The 19,320-nt window shown below is 42.8% G+C and overlaps 1 protein-coding gene across 15 annotated transcripts in view; it reads right to left on the reverse strand.

Annotated features, from left to right (window-relative positions):
- The window catches only part of ZNF407 (zinc finger protein 407), a 427,984-nt gene that overhangs the window by 382,798 nt on the left and 25,866 nt on the right, over positions 1–19,320 (reverse strand). For all 15 annotated transcript variants that reach the window (XM_047696583.1, XM_047696574.1, XM_047696573.1 and 12 more), the window contains exons 2-3: positions 13,773–18,478; positions 8,394–8,508 (exon numbers count right to left, since the gene is read on the reverse strand). In XM_047696583.1, coding sequence (XP_047552539.1) covers positions 8,394–8,508; positions 13,773–18,423 — 4,766 coding nt within the window. In that variant the 5' untranslated portion in view covers positions 18,424–18,478. The remainder of the gene's footprint in view (positions 1–8,393; positions 8,509–13,772; positions 18,479–19,320) is intronic.

The raw sequence follows: 19,320 nt of genomic DNA on the forward strand, positions 1-19,320 counted from the left end.
TGGGTTAAGCCTCTGCTTTCGGCTCAGGTCATGATCCTAGAGTCCTAGGATCGAGCCCCACGTCAGGCTCTCTGCTCAGTGGAGAGCCTGCTTCCTCCTCTCTCTCTCTCTCTGCCTGCTTCTCTGCCTACTTGTGATCTCTGTCAAATAAATAAATAAAATCTAAAAAAAAAAAAACAAAAAAAAAAAAACAAAAAAAACTACCACCCTTCGGTCCAGATCGATACATTCCTATGGTGCCTCAGCAGCAAACAGTCGTTTTTATTTTTTTTAAAGATTGTATTTATTTGACAGAGACAGACACAGTGAAAGAGGGAACACAAGCAGGGAGAGTGGGAGAGGGAGAAGCAGGCTTCCCACAGAGCAGGGAGCCCAGTGCAGGGATCGATCCCAGGACACTGGGATCATGACAAGCCTAAGGCAGACACTTAACGACTGAGCCACCCAGGCGCCCTGCAAATGGTACTTTCTAAAACTGAATGGAAACAGCACAACAAAAACAGTATTCTAAAAATTCCTGTGTCTGGAGAATAGCATTGGATGTGCTTGGAACCGCTGATCCTCAGCACTCTGGGAGTCAGGTGATGAAGACCTTGTGCTCATTCTTGCCAAAACTCTAGAACAAGGGCAATAAGGGGAGCAGAGGGCTCCAGGGGCGAGGGAGAGCAGCAAGGGGATGTGGAGGCAGAGCACACGGGCACCTGAACCATTCACGGGCTTGGAAATGAGGAAAGCAACCAAGGACGTACTCAACAGTATGCATTTTCAGACTGGTGGTTTCCCACTCCAGCTTCCACTGCCCAACCTCAGGGACTGCACGTGGAAACACATGAAAACACACCCATGACCAACGTGCTAGCTACACGTGGACGTCTGGAGCATGGCCACATAATTATGTCCTTATAATTATTATTTGGAACGATGCTGCCTTAGGTTTCACAGAACTGGTATCAATCTGTTTTCATTACAATTATCCCCAATCAATAGCATCCCTAATTAAAATTACAAACAGTGAATTTCTCATAAAACTCACTTTGTGCCCAATTCCCATACCCCTTGATTCTGCAGCAGAGACTGCCTTCCTCGCAAGCTCTCCACCTCTCCCCTTCCCTGACTCTTCAGCAGCCCAGAAAACTGGAAGAAAGCAGACCAGTCAAGGAGCAGCGGAAAGCAGTGGGCAAAGGCAGCCTGGCCGGGCCTGCCTCACCCAGGCACGCGGGGCTATGCTACTTGCTTCACAATCTCACCTCGGGCAGAGCTGAAGTTCTCCTGGGCCCTGAACACACCAGGCTCCATGCTGAACTGCCCCAAGCCCTGCCTCTGATGGGCTTGCCCCCGGCCATCTAACTCACTCCCACCCACCTGCAGAGCAAATGCTAGTATCAGATGAAATGTAACTTTCTGCATCCATCCAGCCAGCCATGGACATTTCTTTCTTTACCTGCGCTTTCTCCATCCGTTTGAAGCACGTGTTATTTTGATCTTTTTCACCCTAAAGACGATGCGCATCGGCACAGAGTGATGTTCCGTAAATGTTTATTCGATATTTTTTAAAAATCCTCCAAGGCACCTCACCAGCCACTTATGCGCCAGGAGTTTGCTGCGGTGTTAATATGTCGTGCCATTCTACTCTTCGCGGCTTCTTTTTTTAAAGATTTTATCTATTTATTTGACAGAGACAGACAGCGAGAGAGGGAACACAAGCAGGGGGAGCAGCAGAGGGAGAAGCAGGCTTCCCGCGGAGCAGGGAGCCCGACATGGAGGCTCGATCCCAGGACCCTGGGATCATGACCTGAGCCGAAGGCAGCCACTTCCCCGACTGAGGCACCCCGGCGCCCCTTATTCACTACTCCTGCTCTTTTGTTCCTTCTCCTCAAAATGTCCGAATCAGCCTTGTGCTACCTCCTCACCCTTTAAGACCCAACTCAAACATAACCTCTGGAGGAAGCCTTTCCTGCTGCTCCCAAGCACTCCCTGTGGACCACTGTCCTTGTTCTCACTCCTCAGCGTGTCCCTCTTCCTGTCCGTCTCTCCTCCTCGGAGCACAAGACTGCAAGGCCCCTGCACCACCTGGTCACTAGGTCTGCGCTGACAGGAAAGTCTCAAGAATGTGCCCACCAAGAAACAAACGAGTCCCCGAATCAGTGACTTGGCTTGCCTCGCATCCACATTTCCAACACAGCCTATACTCAGTCTTAGACAAATCAAAGACCAAACCCTCTGGAAAGCAAAGGGCTTTCAGAAACACATGAGCAGGAAGTCGGGAGGAGAAAACAAGTTAACCCTCCCCACCCCCCGCCCCCATCCCCCCACCACACAAATCAGGACAGCTAAAGAACCCTAAGATTCCACAACTGGATTTTAAAATCACCACAGAACCTTCTAAAATAAAAAAAATCAAGCAAAAATGACTTAAGTCACTTAGATAGGAATTTTTCACTGGAAAAGATCTTAGAGAGGCCAATGTTTTCCAACACCACCACCATGACACACCAACGTGCTCTATTTCATTACAGGCTGATCATACATACAACCTTGAAATAAACCTATGCCTCACTCTTTCATGACAAAAATTCCAGAAAACACCATTATAAAGCAGAGACTAGGGTGCGGTGGTGGCAAAGCCCCTCACTGTGAGGAGACCCTGGACACAGCCTCCTTCTGTCTCTCCTCCACTGTCCTAACCTTACCACAAGTCTCTCCTGGATTTACAAGAGCTCACTGTAAAACACCTCAGAATCGAATCTGAGAAAAAATGCTTTTTATTTTAATATCATAACTAAGATATTTATTAGACGTTCAGATTACAGAGGGATTTGTATATAAAGTATATAAAACAATGTTCATTCACTAAATGGTATTTCAAGGACTTGCACACAGAGGAATAAACTAACAATGTTAATTTTGTATTCCTGACAGGAAGAGAGACAGTAATCACTACGTGGCATTTCAAAATTTCAAAGTAAAGGCAAAAATATAACATAAAACAGAAAACTTTAAAATATTATATAGATAAAATACGTAATATGCCCTTTATAATGAGTATTTAAATGCTAATGTAAGTTTTTCACAAAACTGAGAGATGCTGCATTTTACCCTGTTGCAAGCATAATTCATGCCACAACCTAAAACAAACTCTTTCTATATCTCTTTAGCCAAAACAACCAGCCAAACCAAAAGCTTATTTTACTTGGATACATCTGTAGATATGATGGGTGTAATTAACTGTTCAGCTAAAAATGCAATTCCAGGGTGCTTTTAATGATTTAGGTATACACAGCTTTAGTTCTCAGAACAGACTAAAAATAGTGATTTTAATTTATTCCTGCTGCCTACAATTACCCACAACCATGTATTTTTAAATATTTCCAGCCTATAAAAATTACTAATTTTTGCCACTTGTGTTTATCTGCATTTAGACTTTGATTTGGATAAATTAAGCTCTCAAGTGTTCCTTGCTTTATGAAACTCTGCATGTTGTACACTTCAACACAAATAAATGACTTGTACCATTAGAGGTTTAAATAATGTAATGTATTTCATGCTCAGCCTGAAGCTGGATTCCGATGAAGTTGCTAATGCACGTAATGATTAAGTGTAACTCAAATACTAACTGTGTTGTTGAAAACATGACAGGCAATAATTTGGTCTATTATATTCTGCCATTTAATTGCCTAGTACAGACATTCTCTGACACATTATGAAGCAATGATTTACAATTATTCAAGCTGCAAAGGTCAGAAAGTGACATTATAATCATCTACATAGAGATCCCTTCTAATGCACAAAAACTAGGTAATGCCACACACACACAGAGTTTCACTGCATTAGTAACTTTCTATTTAAGGTTTCTCAAACCAAGTAAGAATAAACAGCTCATAAGCACATTAATACACAACAGAAAATGTCTAGAATCTTTCCATGAACCTGGAGGTGACGGACTTGAAAAAAATACCCTTATTCTCTCCCGATTAGGTAAGTTCCACTCAACTACTTAACTCCACACACAAGACTCAAGACCAGACACAGGGAAGTCAATCAGAAAGAGAACACGATCCCCAGAGCAGGCATCCCGGCATCTCTGTGAAGAGAGGCCTGCGGCACTCAGCCAGCACCGCCCAGGCTTCCACAGATCACAGGCAACTTACTAGTTTGCTACTAACTCACTCTCTCTCTCTTTTTTTTAAGTAACTGGTTATGAAAAAAAACACAGTAACCTAAGCTCATCAATGTTTACCCCTCTTGCCCTAATGAAGAGACAGTAATATCTTCATCTGTCTAGGCACCTAATTCTATTATACCATGTTCAATTTGTAATAACCCAAGTGCAATAAATTATCAACACATAAAGAACAATGAAGAGTAATAAAATTATTTAAAACGATGCTTTAATGTGAGAAAAGTGAAACAGAGAAAAAGAGATACAAAAACAGACTGAATACTACAATGTTAAAGGAAAATACCATGCAAGCAAGTTTTTAAAAGCAGAAAACAGAAATGGCTGGGGCTAGAAGGAGGTAAGTTACAGTTATTACATTCTGATAAAAACAACCTAGAGAGAAAAAAATAAGACAAATTAAAGTAAGTAACCAAAATAACAGATATTGCAAAAAGCAGAGAATTTTTTTTTTAAAGGGGAGAGTTAAAAGGAAGGAAACAGTGGCCTACCATTACCACCGCATAATCTGAGTCCATCACTAAAAACACATCTGTACAATGGGGATAGTAAACAGGAGAGAGATAATTTCATGACACCAGGAGAGCAACAAAAAAAGTGAAAGCTAATGAAGGTGTAGCACACTATTTATTACTGATAGTATTACATACACTGTTACACGTATGTCCACACAGAGACAGAGAGGATCAAATTTAAATAGATCTAACAAAACATGGTGTGGGTAAGCCACTGAGATTTCAAGTCATTTTTTTAGTAGCCAAAGGGAGATCACTGCTTTAATAAAAAGCTGTGTTTGATCTATTTTTAAGCATATGTTTCCAACAAAATTAACTTCTGTATCGAGATGCTTTCTGTTATTTCTTATTCTCGCCCCACTCACCCCATGTCAGACCCACAGCACATGCTCACATGAACTGCCCATTAAGTGCTCACTATACATATACCTATACTATGTAAAATTCCTCCTGAGATCACATTCGGGTGTAAGAAAAACACTAGGAAACCGTACTCTTCAAAAACTGCTCCTCCTAAAAGTGAAAGTAAAATCAAAGGTTTTTAAAATGAAGTTACCAATAACAGGTTCTTAACACAGGAATTACAAAGCAACACACTTCCGAAATTTTTACTGCAACATGAGCACATACAACACTGGCAAACGTGAGAGAAAGCCTAAATTCTGAGCCCCAGCTACCTGACAGGAATGAGACACCTAGCACCTTCAGCTGCTTTACAAACTAACTTAAATCCATGACATACTGTAGCTAGGATTTGCTGATGCAGTGGAGAGAATGAACCTTCGAGCTCCATTTTAAGATAAAAGAAAATCAGCTAAAAGAAAATCAGCGTGGGTCCCAACAATGAAGTAAAAGCTTAAATGGCAGTCTTTGTTAGGGGAGTAGCTAATACACAACTCAAACTCAGCCTCAGTAAAAGTATTTGAGGTACAGATTTGATGAGCATCTACAAACTTCTTATATGAAGATTGGAAAAACAAGTCAATTACAAGTAATCTAACCATTAATACAGGGCTCAGTTCAACAAAACATACTGTCATTTTCATCTATTTCACTATAAAATATGAGGTTTTGTTTTTTTTTTTTTTTTTTTTTTTCAAAAAAAGCAGGAGGCTACTAAGACAAGATAATACAACATATAATACAACAGCATGAACAATAATTTCATGTTTAAAATGTGCCTGTTCCGTTATTTCTATACATTATTACCTAACCAGAACTCTCTGAAGAACAGTTTATCTCTTACAACTCCAGTAACGAAAGGGGCAGAGATGAAGGTCCTGACTACTGCGGGAAGAAAAACACAGTGCAGGACCTTCTGTTTGTGACAAAATTATAGAGTTAATGTCCCTGAAAGATCACGTCACCTTTTAAAGCATGATTTTTTTTAAAAGGTAAAATTTATAGCGATGAAAGCTAATGAAGAAATGCAGCATGAGCTGCTTATGCTCAGGAACTAATAGGTCCACTGAGCATTTCTGGGATTATTTAGCTATCAATGATAATGAATTGACATTGTCACTAATGCTAATGCACCAGTGCTCTCCACCGCCAGGAACCTGAGAGCCAATTCTCAGTTCTCGCTTTCTTCCAGGCTTCTCATGTTAGCTTTTCACCTACGTGTTGTCCCACCCCTTCAAAAGATATGAAACACAGATGCCCTATGATACTTTTTCTTTACCATTAAAGGGCTCTAACTCATTATTGTTCTGTTTCAACCCCAGAGACCAAAAGGCCTTCTTCGATTTACTGCAATTCTTCAGAACTATTAGCTTCCCTGCGTTAATATCTACCCTATGAAAATCTTCATTACATCACTTTTAAATCAAATTTCACTTAAAAAAATTAGGAGAACTATTATTTCAAAGTCAAGTAAAATTCAGTGGACCACCATAATGCTAAAAGATACAATTTTGAAATCTAGATTGTTTTCTCTACACACACACACGCACGCGTGCGCGCGCCGAGCTCTCGGACAGCAGTATGAAACTCAATACATCTCTCTGTATTTATAATTCTTTATCTTGGGAATCAAACATGTAACCCACTGGTATAACACTTCGTGCTGGGGGCAAGCAGTGAGCTAAGCCATGTGTGCACTATTTAAATTGGACAATCAAAGCCAATCGATCATGTATTGTTTTTGATGCCAACTATGCCAGCAACTGCTCTCGATAAAAAGTTTCTTCTTCTCCTTCCCCAGACTCAGTAACCCTAATTAAAAAAAAAAAAAAAGGACAGAAATAGATTTCTAATAATAGAGCGCGCAAGAGCTGCTTAATTATTTTGAAGAAATGAGGAAGAAACTGCTGACTGCCTCCTAACAGCAAATGTCCACTGGAGTCTGGCCCTCCTCTTTCCTATAACTCATTTATGGTTTAAAAAAAAAAAAAAACAATAAATGAGGTATCTTTTAAAATTCCAAGACCTAGAGCAATTAAAATGAACCATTTGGCACTCGACCCTTGCAGCTAAAATCAGGAGCAACAAAACTCATTCTCCCACTGATCTTCAGGGGGCTTTAGGGCAAAGGTTCATCTTCATTTACTTTAGCTGCAAGTCACTGAACCATCAATTCTGCCAATGAATAAATCTCAGACCATGGTTAATAAAACTGCTTGCAAAGTTATTCGTAAAACTATCTTAAGGGTCAAAAAAATGAAATGCACCATCCAACAAAAGACAGAAGCTGTTTTTGACTTAAAAGATATTTACTCGGTAGTGCCAGCCACAAGAACCTTCCCCTAAAGAAGGAAACCTACCATGACACGTGCACATTTCATAATTGAATTGAACCTGCAGTATTTCGGGAATCAGCCATAAGAACTGCAGGCTTCCCAGGTTCCACACAGAGTGTTTTCATATGATGCACTTATTCGTTAATTTCTCTAGATTAATGGAATTAAAATATATTTTTAATCAGAGGTAGGGTATTAAAATCCAGCTCTGAATGTCCTATGATATACCGTAGATGTCATGGCATTTTAAAACCTTTTAAACATTTCTGCTAAATTAATTAGTTGTGCATTAAGGCATCTCAGTGCTTCCTATTAAATGCAACACATCTGAACGACAGTTTTAACACTGTGAATGGTTCTTCAGAGGAAGAGCCGTTAAGTTAAAATGGAAAACAACAACTCTTGAAATAAAGTTACACAAAAACATACATTATACACTGTTTATCTAAGCTTCACCCCTATAACAATCAGTAATCAGCTGTCCGAAATTAAATCTTTTTCTGCCTTTCTCCTTATGGAGTATGTCCAGTCTATCCAAAGAGCCATTAATGTGACTAAAATTAAAGCAGTATAGCAAAAGGAAAAAAAAAAAAAAAAAAAAAACACATACATACATATACACTCCTAAAGCTGTATTATGGGTTTTTTTTTTTTTACGTCTTTAAATGGAATTTACAGTTCTCTCTGGCAATGTGAATGAACATCCTATAATTTAGTCAATTTATAGATTACAGGTTCAAATTGACCTTGTAGCCCATAAAATTGCTCATCTTCAGTAGAGGATTAGAAGTGGGAGAAGAATGTCATAACTGTATTTAAGGAATTTACCATAACAATGGAAAGGAGGGTACGCATGCATAATTTTAGCCACTCTTACTCATATCAGTTTTGAATTCTGAAACAATGGCTAGCCTGCACATGCTTCCTGGTTCACCGCGGTGGAGATGGTTTCCATTTACTCACCCACAGACGTGACACTTGTATTCCCTCATCCCAAGGTGCCTTTTGACATGGTTTCTGGCATCGCCAAGCTGAGCTGTTGCAAAATGGCATATCTTGCACTTGAATGGTTTTGATCCTAAGTAAATTTAACATAAAATATGATTTGAATTTGAATTAATACCTTACTGAAAGTTTAAAAAGAGGCCTAGATCTTAAATCACACTTTTCATCTGTTTAGAAATCTCTGGCCCCAAAATGGAATACCTGCATTCCTTTCTAACTGGAATAGACCCGCATTCCATAATAATTCCACCAAGAAGACTTCAATGTTTCAGTGAGTTTCCTAACTTTCAATAACATTTCTAAGATTTAAAATCAAAAGTGATACAGTCAAGCAGTACTAAGGAGGTAAGGAGAGCCAAATAATTTTAAATTTTTCTAACAATTTGTAAAAATATTCAACTTCTAAAATGGATTATAAAAACAAATGCATATGGAGCTGCTGATATTTTATAAAGTATATTTATCATCAAATAAATTTTCAGAGGCCACCTCCATTCCTCATATTTCTGCAGCTTTGAATTTACTCACATTAAGAATGGCATTTCAGATTTTTTTTCTGACATTTATCCCAAATGATTCACTACATTACTATTTTAATAGCACACAATGTAAGAGTATATAGTGGATAAGTTATTTGCTTTTATGATCATTTTATAGTCAGAAATCTGTGATGATTCTGCAAGCCAGCAGTACTGACGTTTTATTTATTGATTTGAAGAACAAATATATCAATATAAGAAGCACAGTACCACAATTTTTTTTTAATTTCACAAAGATTAACCTACACTCAAATATGAGAAAACAAAATAATTTCAACAAGGACAAACCTAGTACCAGGAATAGACAGACTGTAACTGGGACACAGTTACTAACAGGTGACCCTAACCCACATTAATGAGAAGCAACTCTCCTGGAAGAACACACATATACCGCTTTTCAATTTTCTAACCACTAAGTCCCTAAATAAATAAATCAAAATCATAAAAATCACAGTCTAAAAATCAGTCCAATATGTCTCCAGATCTTTCGTACCATGTTTAGTACCTATTTGGTGAAATACCTCTTCTAATATAGTTAGAATGTGATATATGTGAACTTCAATAAATATACAAAAAGAGCTCAAACAAAAAAAAATTGCAATAAATCATATTTGATCAATGAACCTTTGTGCAGTGCCCTTGAAAAAAATAATCCTCCAAGAATACTTTGTTGAAATTGAAGCACTCAGTAAAAAATTTCAGAGTCTTAAATTTCAATTTAATTCCCAAAAGCTGACAAAAAAAGTGAAGCATTTAATTTTAATCTTCTAACAGAAATAAAAAAGTCAACAGTACTAAGCACGGGCAGACAAGGTTGAATATTTCACAGTTCAATGACAATGAAGCCAGATCTCTTAATACTTCCATTTCTACTGTTAGAAGTAGATGTAAAATATATTTAGCACCTGAATGGTTATATCTAGTCAGCTTTATATGTTTAAATGTCAAAAGCAGGTTGAGACTGCAGCTTACAGCAATCACATTCTATCAATCACATTAGAAACTACAGTTTATTTAAATGATTCTGATAAAACTAAGCCTATCACTACCTGGAAACATCTCATCTCCACACAGAATTCTATAAAGGGACACAGAAAAGAGAAGAGTGAGAAGAACCAATTTACCTACACTTTAAATTGAAATGCATCCAAGGTAATAAGGCATTTAGGAAATTATTAATTAACAATAACATCAGGACTCCAACCAAAGAAAATAAAGCTCTCAACATTTGCATTACAGTTTCGGTGAAAGCCTTTCAAATCTGTGGATCTAGGTTTTCGTCACGCTGCCCCTGCACTGCACTGTGAGGAGTCCCTCCTATGGGACAAAGGTGCCACAGGGGCTGCGTACAAACCTTTCAAGTTACTCTACGTGGCTCCTTAGTGGACAGCTCGCGTTCCTCACTGATAGTGTGTTGACAACACATAAATGAGTTATTCTGTTGACTGCTTTCGTGCAGAAATCACGGAGCTCCTGACTATTTTTCACATCTTATATTAGAAGAGACCATGTTAACATCTTTCTGTGTCAGAAAAATTCCAGGGAAGTGGAGATAATACTTTTCTGCCCAAGGAAAAGAAAGATCCTCTTTTTTCTATTCATGTTCCCAGTTTAAAGTCTGCGAGGCACATCCCAAAATGAATCCAGGCATACTGTTTATAAGGCGAAAATTCTAAAGCCACATATTTCTAAATTTTTCTTGCAAGGGTTATCATGATTATTATAAACTGTCAATACGATTTTGAATAGTTTCTTTCCTAGGAACAGCATTATCCTCAGTAGGTTTTCTTCTTTTAATCTGGCCTCTGAGGTTTTCTGAAAGGGAAAAAAGAAAAGAGACTCTCCAGCTTTCTGGCATCTTACAATTTTACCAAAAGAATTCCCAAGATTTTTAAAACCAAATCTTCACCAAGACCTACAACAGCCATTCATCACCATCACTCACAGTTAACTGCTATGCATACATGGATGTGAGATGAACATTTAAAAAATGATACTCAAACTTCATGTCTTAAAGAATGTCTGGAACCCATCATCTACTGCTGCTCCACAAAGCCTCAAGGCTACATACAGCCGCCCCCCGCCCCCCGCAAACACTCAACACTTGGCTCCATCCTTCACTTCTTCCTTCACTGCGCCTGGGCCGCAGAGACGAAGAGGGAACAGAGCGCAGCCCAGCCTCTCGCTAGGCTTGGAGTCAACACACCAACTGTCCTCACCATCTCTTCACAAGCGGATTCAGCTTCTAAACTGTCAGATACATAGGAAGCCAAACACTACCCGCCCTCACGTGAGACCTTCTCAGTGAAATCACACAACTCCCTATCTCCTTGTGTCTGAACATTTCCAAACAGCACAAGTGACCGCGTGTGCTCAGAGCATCAAATGAAGGGCTTCCGACAGTCTTATTTAATGACATCTGCCAGCCACGTCCTAAGAAAGGAAAGCTCTACCCAACAGAATAACACCGGAGAGAAAATGAACAGCTGTTACTGCCCTCCTAATGTAAGGGGAAAGGCGACACGGCCCTTTCTGGTCATGCTGATGACTTCACACAAGCAAAGGCACAGAAACTCTGGGGTGCTTTTTTCCTACAATTCTTAATACCCAAAACTCATTTATTTCCTAAAATGCTGTTTTTATCAAGCTAAGGATGGGAAGAAAAGGTGACATAAAATAGAGAGTAAATCACAAAATATGAAAACAGGGATTGGAAGAGTAAGTCCTTTTCCAGTTAATCATTAATAACGGTCCCTGCATTACTACTCACGGGCATAACCAAATTATCAGAAAAGCAATTCATTTTAAGATGCCCCAAGGAAGGGAGAAAAAAAAAAAAAAAAACCCTTGGGTTAAAACCAGGAGAGCAACATCCCCCAGAAAGTGGCTTACAAAACTGCAATGGTAGATTGGCCTTGTGTCCTGAGGAGCGGGGCTCTTTGTGATGCTTTGGGACACAATAAAAATGTACTTGCTGATAAGCCCAACAGAAGATGTTAAAAAGTCTGCTAACTTTTACTAAATGTTACAATCAATGATGTAACTTATATAAGTAGGGTTACTTTGTCACATATTGATAGTTACCTCACTTTCACATCCACATTAACTTGATTTTAAATGCAATTAATACATATAGTCAAGGAAGACTAATGGACTACATTCCGCACTTAACCTAGTGGACGTTTTCAAATGGCACAAGTGACCAGTGCAAACCTATTTTGCATTGTAAACGACTAAATAAATCTTAATGGATTAAGAATGATCAGCTATCAACACACAAGGGAAATTAAGTGCTGAAATGCCTACATTGATTATTTTAAATTATTAGCCTTACTCTGTTCTTGAATTTGTATGCTTTTAGTGAGCTTTAACACATTTACAAGACTTATTGACTATAATTACAAGAGAATTCAAGTAATGGACACATCAATTATAAGCAACATGTCTTGACCAGACAGTTGCATAAAGAATTCTAAAAGGAGGTCCATTAGCATCTTCCTCTTAGTTTTATTCAGTTTTTATCTACCTTTAGAGGGCATATTAAGAAAGTACATGCCTTCTACACACGTGAACAAGCCTGATTTCTAAAAGCCAGAAAACTCCCTAAAGTGAGCAACACAGTAACGAAAGAGGTATTAATAATGCCAAGAGATCCGTATTTGGATTTATTTCCCAACAATAGCTCCACTGTTTGAAGAGTTGGGGCCAAGAGTACAATGTTTGTATTTACCTAGATTAATCTTATGCAGGTTGCCCTCTTATTTTCTTCAAAGAAAAACTTTTATCTATCTTTAATCTCCCTAAACTAGTAATGTTTCAAACTCTTTTGTCTTCCTCCTTGTAACCATGCACTAAGTTTCAAAAACTGCATGAATTTAAAGTATAGCTTTAATAATAAGCCATTATTTAAAAGTACAGTAAAATAAACCTTACAGTTTTAATGAAAATATGTTCATTGAAATGTGAATTTATTATTCAAATCCACTCATAAATTCAACCATGGAGACAGAACTTGTCTAAGCAGAGCACAATGATTTAGAAAAGCTGTCTATTTAAAATAAAGAATGTATGGCAGGTTTATAGAAACAGTGCAGTGAATTTTTACATAAATTTAGAACAGTGGCTTATGCATTTTCCACAAAAAAAAAAGTTTAAAAAAAATTTCCACCCCAAATTAAACATTAAAATGGAACACTACATTTGACAGAGCACAGAAACTAAATCAGGTGCTGCCTTCGTGAAAACCAAACCCCTAGGACATATTAACTTTGAAAAGTGTTCACTAATCTTGATCCCTGAAAGTAGAATCTTGGTGCCTGGGAGTTACACTTTTCGATATAAACCATCTGCCAATGAATAATTTTAAATCCCTAAAATTCTAAGAAAATTTTTATTATTTCATTCCTCAAAAGCCAATTAATATGTCCTCGGAAACCCACAGAGCCACTTAATAGCTACCTTGGAAAACCAAACAATCAGGACTCAGAAGCAACTGGAAAGCTGTTAAGAGACAGGACTTCAGCAAAGGCATCTGAGGGGCAAGGCTTTTTGATAAAATGAAAAATGTGTCAAAAAACCTGCCCTGGAATGACTAAGCCTTAATCAGCTTCGGAAACGTTCAGTGTCAACACTGACTTATGGCACAAGTCGGGAGTGCCATCCAGCAGGGTCACGTGAGCCACGGGGGCGGGCCACCAAGCAAATGCAGCGCAGACTCCCTATCTGGACGGAACAACAGGCCATGCTGCCCTTCGTCTGTGCCTGACGGGCCCACGCGGGTCCACGGAGGGGTACTTACCTGTGTGGGTGCGGATATGTGCCAGGAATGCCATCGAGTTGCTACTCCGACACAACTTCCCGCAGTACTTGCAAACGTTTCCCTGATTTTCTTCTCTCTCGCGGTTGATTTGCTCAGTGTCTTCCACTATGTACTTGTTCACCTCCCGGAGCAGTTCTTCATGCTGCCCTTTAATATGCAGAAATAAATTCTGTTCTGAATCAAAGGGCTCCGTACACTTGACACATTTAAAAGTCGCCCCTCCCTCTGGAAGCTCCTCTACACTGGCCTGCTCGTTTCTCATGTGGCCTGCACTGGCCAGATGCTGATGGAGGTTGCTCTCGGTGTAGAACGACTTTCCACACAGTAAACAATGGAAGTGTTTCTCTTTTGTAGGGTGTTTCATGGCTATGTGAACATTCAGTCCACTCAAACCATCTGCTAAGAAGCCACAATCATCGCAACGAATTCGTGTGGATTCACCAAAGGAACCGCCTTCAGATTTCTTCTTTTTCACGCCTTGAGCACAGTCTTTAAAGGGCAACTCACTAATCCTCACACCTGTTGTGACCAGACCCTCTTCTGACGGGTCTAACAATTCTCCATCTTCAGGGTTCTTGATCCTTATTATGGAAGAATCAAACCGGCCAAAACTGTACATGGCCTGTCCTTTGTCATCAATACTGATTATAGTCTCATAAATGTCATTACTTTCAACTGCGCTATCAGAAGCTGGGCCATCCTCTTCCAAAATAATTTTAGTTTCCTGTTGGGAATTCAACAGAATTTCCTTGTTCTCCAGAACAGGGTCTTCTCCAGTATCTTTCAAATCCTCTGAACTCTGCACACTCCCAACTTCGTTCTGACCACCGCTCTCCAGGTTCAGCTCCCGCCTTGTCCTTGTCATCACAGAAGGGATGGTGCCTTCGGCCAGATGCCCTTCCCCGAGACCTCCAGGACATCCAGGTTTGCTAGGGGCATTATCTATATTCTCCCCTGCCTGGCCGACATCGCTCTCACTGCGTGTGCTCCCATCGCCAGGCTCATCCAACGTGCTGTGGGCTCTCTCTACTGTCTCATAATCCAAAGCTGGGCTTCCTGAATTTTCATTCTGAAATCTGCTTGGGGAGCCACAATTAGAGGAAATATTAAGGGACACCATCTCCTCAGGTTTCAGAGCTTTATCCTTGGCCAGAGTCTGTTGGAAAGTTTCACAAAAGGAACGGTCTTCACCGAGATTAGATTCTTCTTCAGTCTCCATCTCCACGGAGGTGGGAGCACGGAGGACCTTAGACACATCTAAATTAGTGTCCTCATCCAAAACACAACAATCAGTAATACTTTTAGATTTCAGAACCTCTTCAGATGGCTCGTCTGAAATTATCTGATATTCTTCAGAATTGTGTTGATGTTGCTCTTCGGGGATAATGATGTTTTTGGACACTTCTGTGTCAGAAGAGGTCAGGTAAGACTGCCTTTTCATCTTGTGTTTTTCTGTGGCTGCATGCCTAGTCATCTCTCGACGAGTCACAGCGTAGTAATCGCAGGCCATACAATAAAAAGCAAATTCTTTTGTATGTTTCCGTTTTACATGGAGTTCTAGAGAAGCAGAAGAGTGAGCATTAAACTCACAGTGTACACACTTGTTATCACTTGTACCCGTCACGTCTCTCTGGGAGCATGCATCCGCCTGCTGTAGAGGGTCCTCTGGTTCTAGAGACATTTGTTCCTTTTTATCAGAAAGGTGACTGTGGACTTCCCCATCTGTAGAATGAAATACATTTTCAACTTCGACTTCAGCTGGATTTCCGTGCTCTGGCACTGGCTTTTCTGAAGTGGAGGTATCTGATTCAGCTGACCTGTGAGCAAGTTCATCTGAACCTGCTGAAATGGCATTCTTTCTACAGGCTTCAAGGTTACCCCCTTCGGGGCCAACAACGATATCTGAATTCTGCTTGCCATTTGCTTCTATTTCTACACGTCCTTTATGTTTCTTAGTGGCACAATGGCGCTCCATATCTCCCTTAGTTACAGTATAATACTTACACACTTTGCATAAATAACTATACTGATGACTGTGTTTTCGTCGAATATGAACAGTCAGGTTTGTAATACTAGAGGCCAAGAGACCACAGTGAGAGCATGTCCGCGAGATGTTACCTTTGGGTCTCCCTCTCTTTGGAGTAGCAGTCAAAGCTACCTCACCCTCTTTGGTTGTTACACCAGACTGTGGCACTTCCTTGGTAGTCAGTAGGCTCTTTTCCAGATAGGAATGTTCCTGCAACCGCACACCTTCTACATGGCCTTCAATCCTTCCATTTCCAGAAACGTGAAACTCTTCTTTTTTGTCATTTGCACCTATGCACACCCTTTCAATACATTCTTCAAAACTTAAGCCAATGTTGTTTTTCTTGGCATTTTCCAGATGCTTGCTTCTCTTGATGTGCTTCTCCATTCCCTCCTTGCTGAGCGAGTAAAGATTGCACGCTTTACAAAGAAAGTGATAGTCCTGGCCATGCCGGAGCTTGATGTGTCTTGTGAGAACAGTGGAAGACCGCGTTTTATAAAAACACTTCTTACACTGAAACTGAGGCTTACTGGAGTGCCTCACTTCGTGCCCATGGCTTGCCCTGGACTTAGAAGGTTCTTCCTGAGCTACAGACTCATTCATAGGACCTTTTGTATCTTCTGATTCTAAAGTACTTAAGGATAAAGTCTGTAAAACCAAATCACTGTTAAATGACTGGGAAGTCTTTGGTTGAACCAACAAACGAATATGCTTCTCGGTTTTTTTGTGTTCTTCCACGGCTTTCTCAGACAAGAAGAGACTGCAAGGAGTGCAAAAACAACCCATATTGTGCTTTTCCTTCATGTGGTCTCTAAGATTTAGTTCATTCTCAGAAATAAATGAACAGCACTGACACCTGAGGCCAGCGGCAGTGTGCTGATGCTGGCAGTTGTGCAAATGCCTATCAGGGTTCCCCCTCGACGTGCTGGAAAAACCGCATGCCTGGCAGCAAAGCCTCGCCTCTCCCGCAGGGCCCCTCTCCCCGTGGCTCCCCACGCCTGTCCTATTTGGCGCTCCGTGACCACAGTCTGTACGAGCACATATCTGGTGATCAGCAGCCGGCCTCCCCGTCGCAAAGCCGCCGGAGCACACGACAGGGGAGCTCCCTTTGTCCCGCGTCAGGCCCGGAGTTTCCGAGGAAGTCACACGCAGACTACGCACACCGCCACCTGCTTCTCTGTGTTTGGCCACACACTCTGTCTCACTTGCCTTCACCTGCGTTCTAAAGTGTTTCATATACAACCTCTGGGGGTCATTAGTTGCTCTTTTACTCATTCCTAAAAGATTAAGCCTTTTCTTGGCCTGGCCTTTTAAGGTAAACGTGCCAGTTCGCCGTCGGAAGCCACCGCCCAACAGGAAGACGCTGCGCTCGGGTCTTGATCTCGGGCTGGCACAGACGCCGTGCGCTGCCTGGAGGGTATTTCTGGTAGATTCCAACTTGTTAAAGAGACCCTCTGAGCTTACCAACGCTCCTATCTTTTTGCTTTTACTCTGGTTTTCAGGGTTTCGAGCTATCCCCACGGAAGTTACGTTTTCTTCAACCATCTCTACTCTTTCGGACGAAGTGCTCCGGGACGGCATCATTTCAACGAGCAGCTCGCTGCCTCCACTCTGCTTGGACACGCCTCCTCGGAAGTCGTGGACGTTGCTTCCAGCACTCCGTGAGCCTCTGGGATCACTCGTCCTTGCCGTGGGTTTAGCAGGTCTGGGTTTTACGCGAACATTCTTTGTTTCCAGGGTACACGGTTTCTTGGGAAAGGGCTGTTTTGTTAGGATCTGCACAAATCCTCCGCGAGCAGCGAGATTCTGACGCCGGAGGTGCGTCTTGCCGAGGTAGTGCGCGTTCAGCAGGTTCTCTTGCGCGCACTGGAAGCCGCACAGCTCGCAGGAGAAGACCGGCTGCGGCCCGGGCGTCGGGCCCGCGTGCACGCGCAGCGCGGCGTCGCTCCCCGCCTCGTGGCCGCAGTGGCAGCACGCGGGGCCGGCCACCTGCTGCGTGGGGCCCTCGGCGCGCCGCTCCACGTCGGAGCAAGAAGAGAGCAGATGACCGCAAACGCTGCACTTGAGAACCGGCTCGACGTGTCCGGCGGCACAACCAACACTGATCTCTGTCCGGGGGACAGGAGAGCCTCTTTCCACGTCGAGGGAGACCACGTCCTGAGCAGACTCGTCTTCAGGGTCTGTCTTCGGAGACACCGCATCACCAGGGCTAAACCCGCAAGGAGCGGAGAAGGCGCTGGGAGGACAAGGGCGGCCGGCCGGGCCCTCACTGAGGAGCGCCTCCTTCGCGGTCTCGCCTAGCGGGGCAGGCACTTCCGGGGCGGGGCGCTCCGAAGGGTCTCGGCCCAGAGCGCGCGGCTGGACGGGCTCAGGGGGCCCCGCGCCGGCAGAGAGCCGCAGCCGCTTGCACGCGCGCTGGTGTCCGTCCGCCGCAGGGACGGGGACGCGCGGGAAGCCTCTCTTGCTGGTGGGAGGCTCTGAGGCACGTGCTGTCCCGTCACACACGGGCCCGCCGTCTACAGGGCACGGTGAGGAACTTGTCGCGTCCGCTCCTCTGCTCCTGTTTTCGTCGTCCTCGCTCTCCGGCTTCTTCCCCGCATCCATGGCCGCCGACGTGCTGAGGGCCGCGGCCTGGCGTGGCTCACCGGGCGCTCGCCACCTGCGCAGAAAACAGACAGCTGGTCAGGCCGCGCACGGGACACACAGCCTCGTCCGGAGGCCAGCACGGGCCGGCGCGCCGAGCGAGGGCCTGTCACCGCCTCGAGCTTTCCTGCACACGGAGGACTGCACGCGGCCGGTGAGGGCCGCACGGAAAGGCCTTCGTCAGACCCGGGAGCGGCGCCGGAGCTCGGCGAGTCTGCGCCGGAAGAGGCCTCGCCGGCCCGAGCCCCTCTCCCCGCCGGCGCACGGCCGCCGCTGGGGATTCCCACGGGGAAGCCGAACCCCCGGCCGCGAAGCAAACGGAACAACCCGCTGTGACACACGCCGGGACGCGGGCCCCCTCCGCAGTCTGCAGCCCGAGTCCCAGACCCCCGCAACGCAGGAGCACAGCGTCCTCCCTCCCTGCAGCGACGCGCCTCGCCCTGATTTTCTAAACACGTCCTCGTCCTCGTTCCCCCCGCCGCCGCGCGCTCTCTCGCGCCAACGGAGACCTCCTCCCTTCCCACCGCCAGTCCCGGTTCCCTCATCCTACAGCCACGCTGCGCTCGCAGAATGTTCGGCACAAGCGGAAACGTCCGCAGGAGAGCAGGATTAACGAAGCAAATGTGGGGGGAGAGAAGAATTTCACTGAATAAAATGCTTTAAAATCAATAATATTGATTTTGTTTTTCCTTATGCCATTTAATTCAATTAAAACTTATCATTTTCCATTTACTTTACACCAGGACTGGAATTTTTAGCCAAATGCCACTGGATTTCGTGTGAATAAAAAACCATCAAATGTTATGGCCTCAAAACTAATGATAACTATTTTATCTATTTACTTTTTTCATAACAACA

Source organism: Lutra lutra, chromosome 12 (assembly GCF_902655055.1).
Source record: "Lutra lutra chromosome 12, mLutLut1.2, whole genome shotgun sequence".
Classification (NCBI taxonomy): domain Eukaryota; kingdom Metazoa; phylum Chordata; class Mammalia; order Carnivora; family Mustelidae; genus Lutra; species Lutra lutra.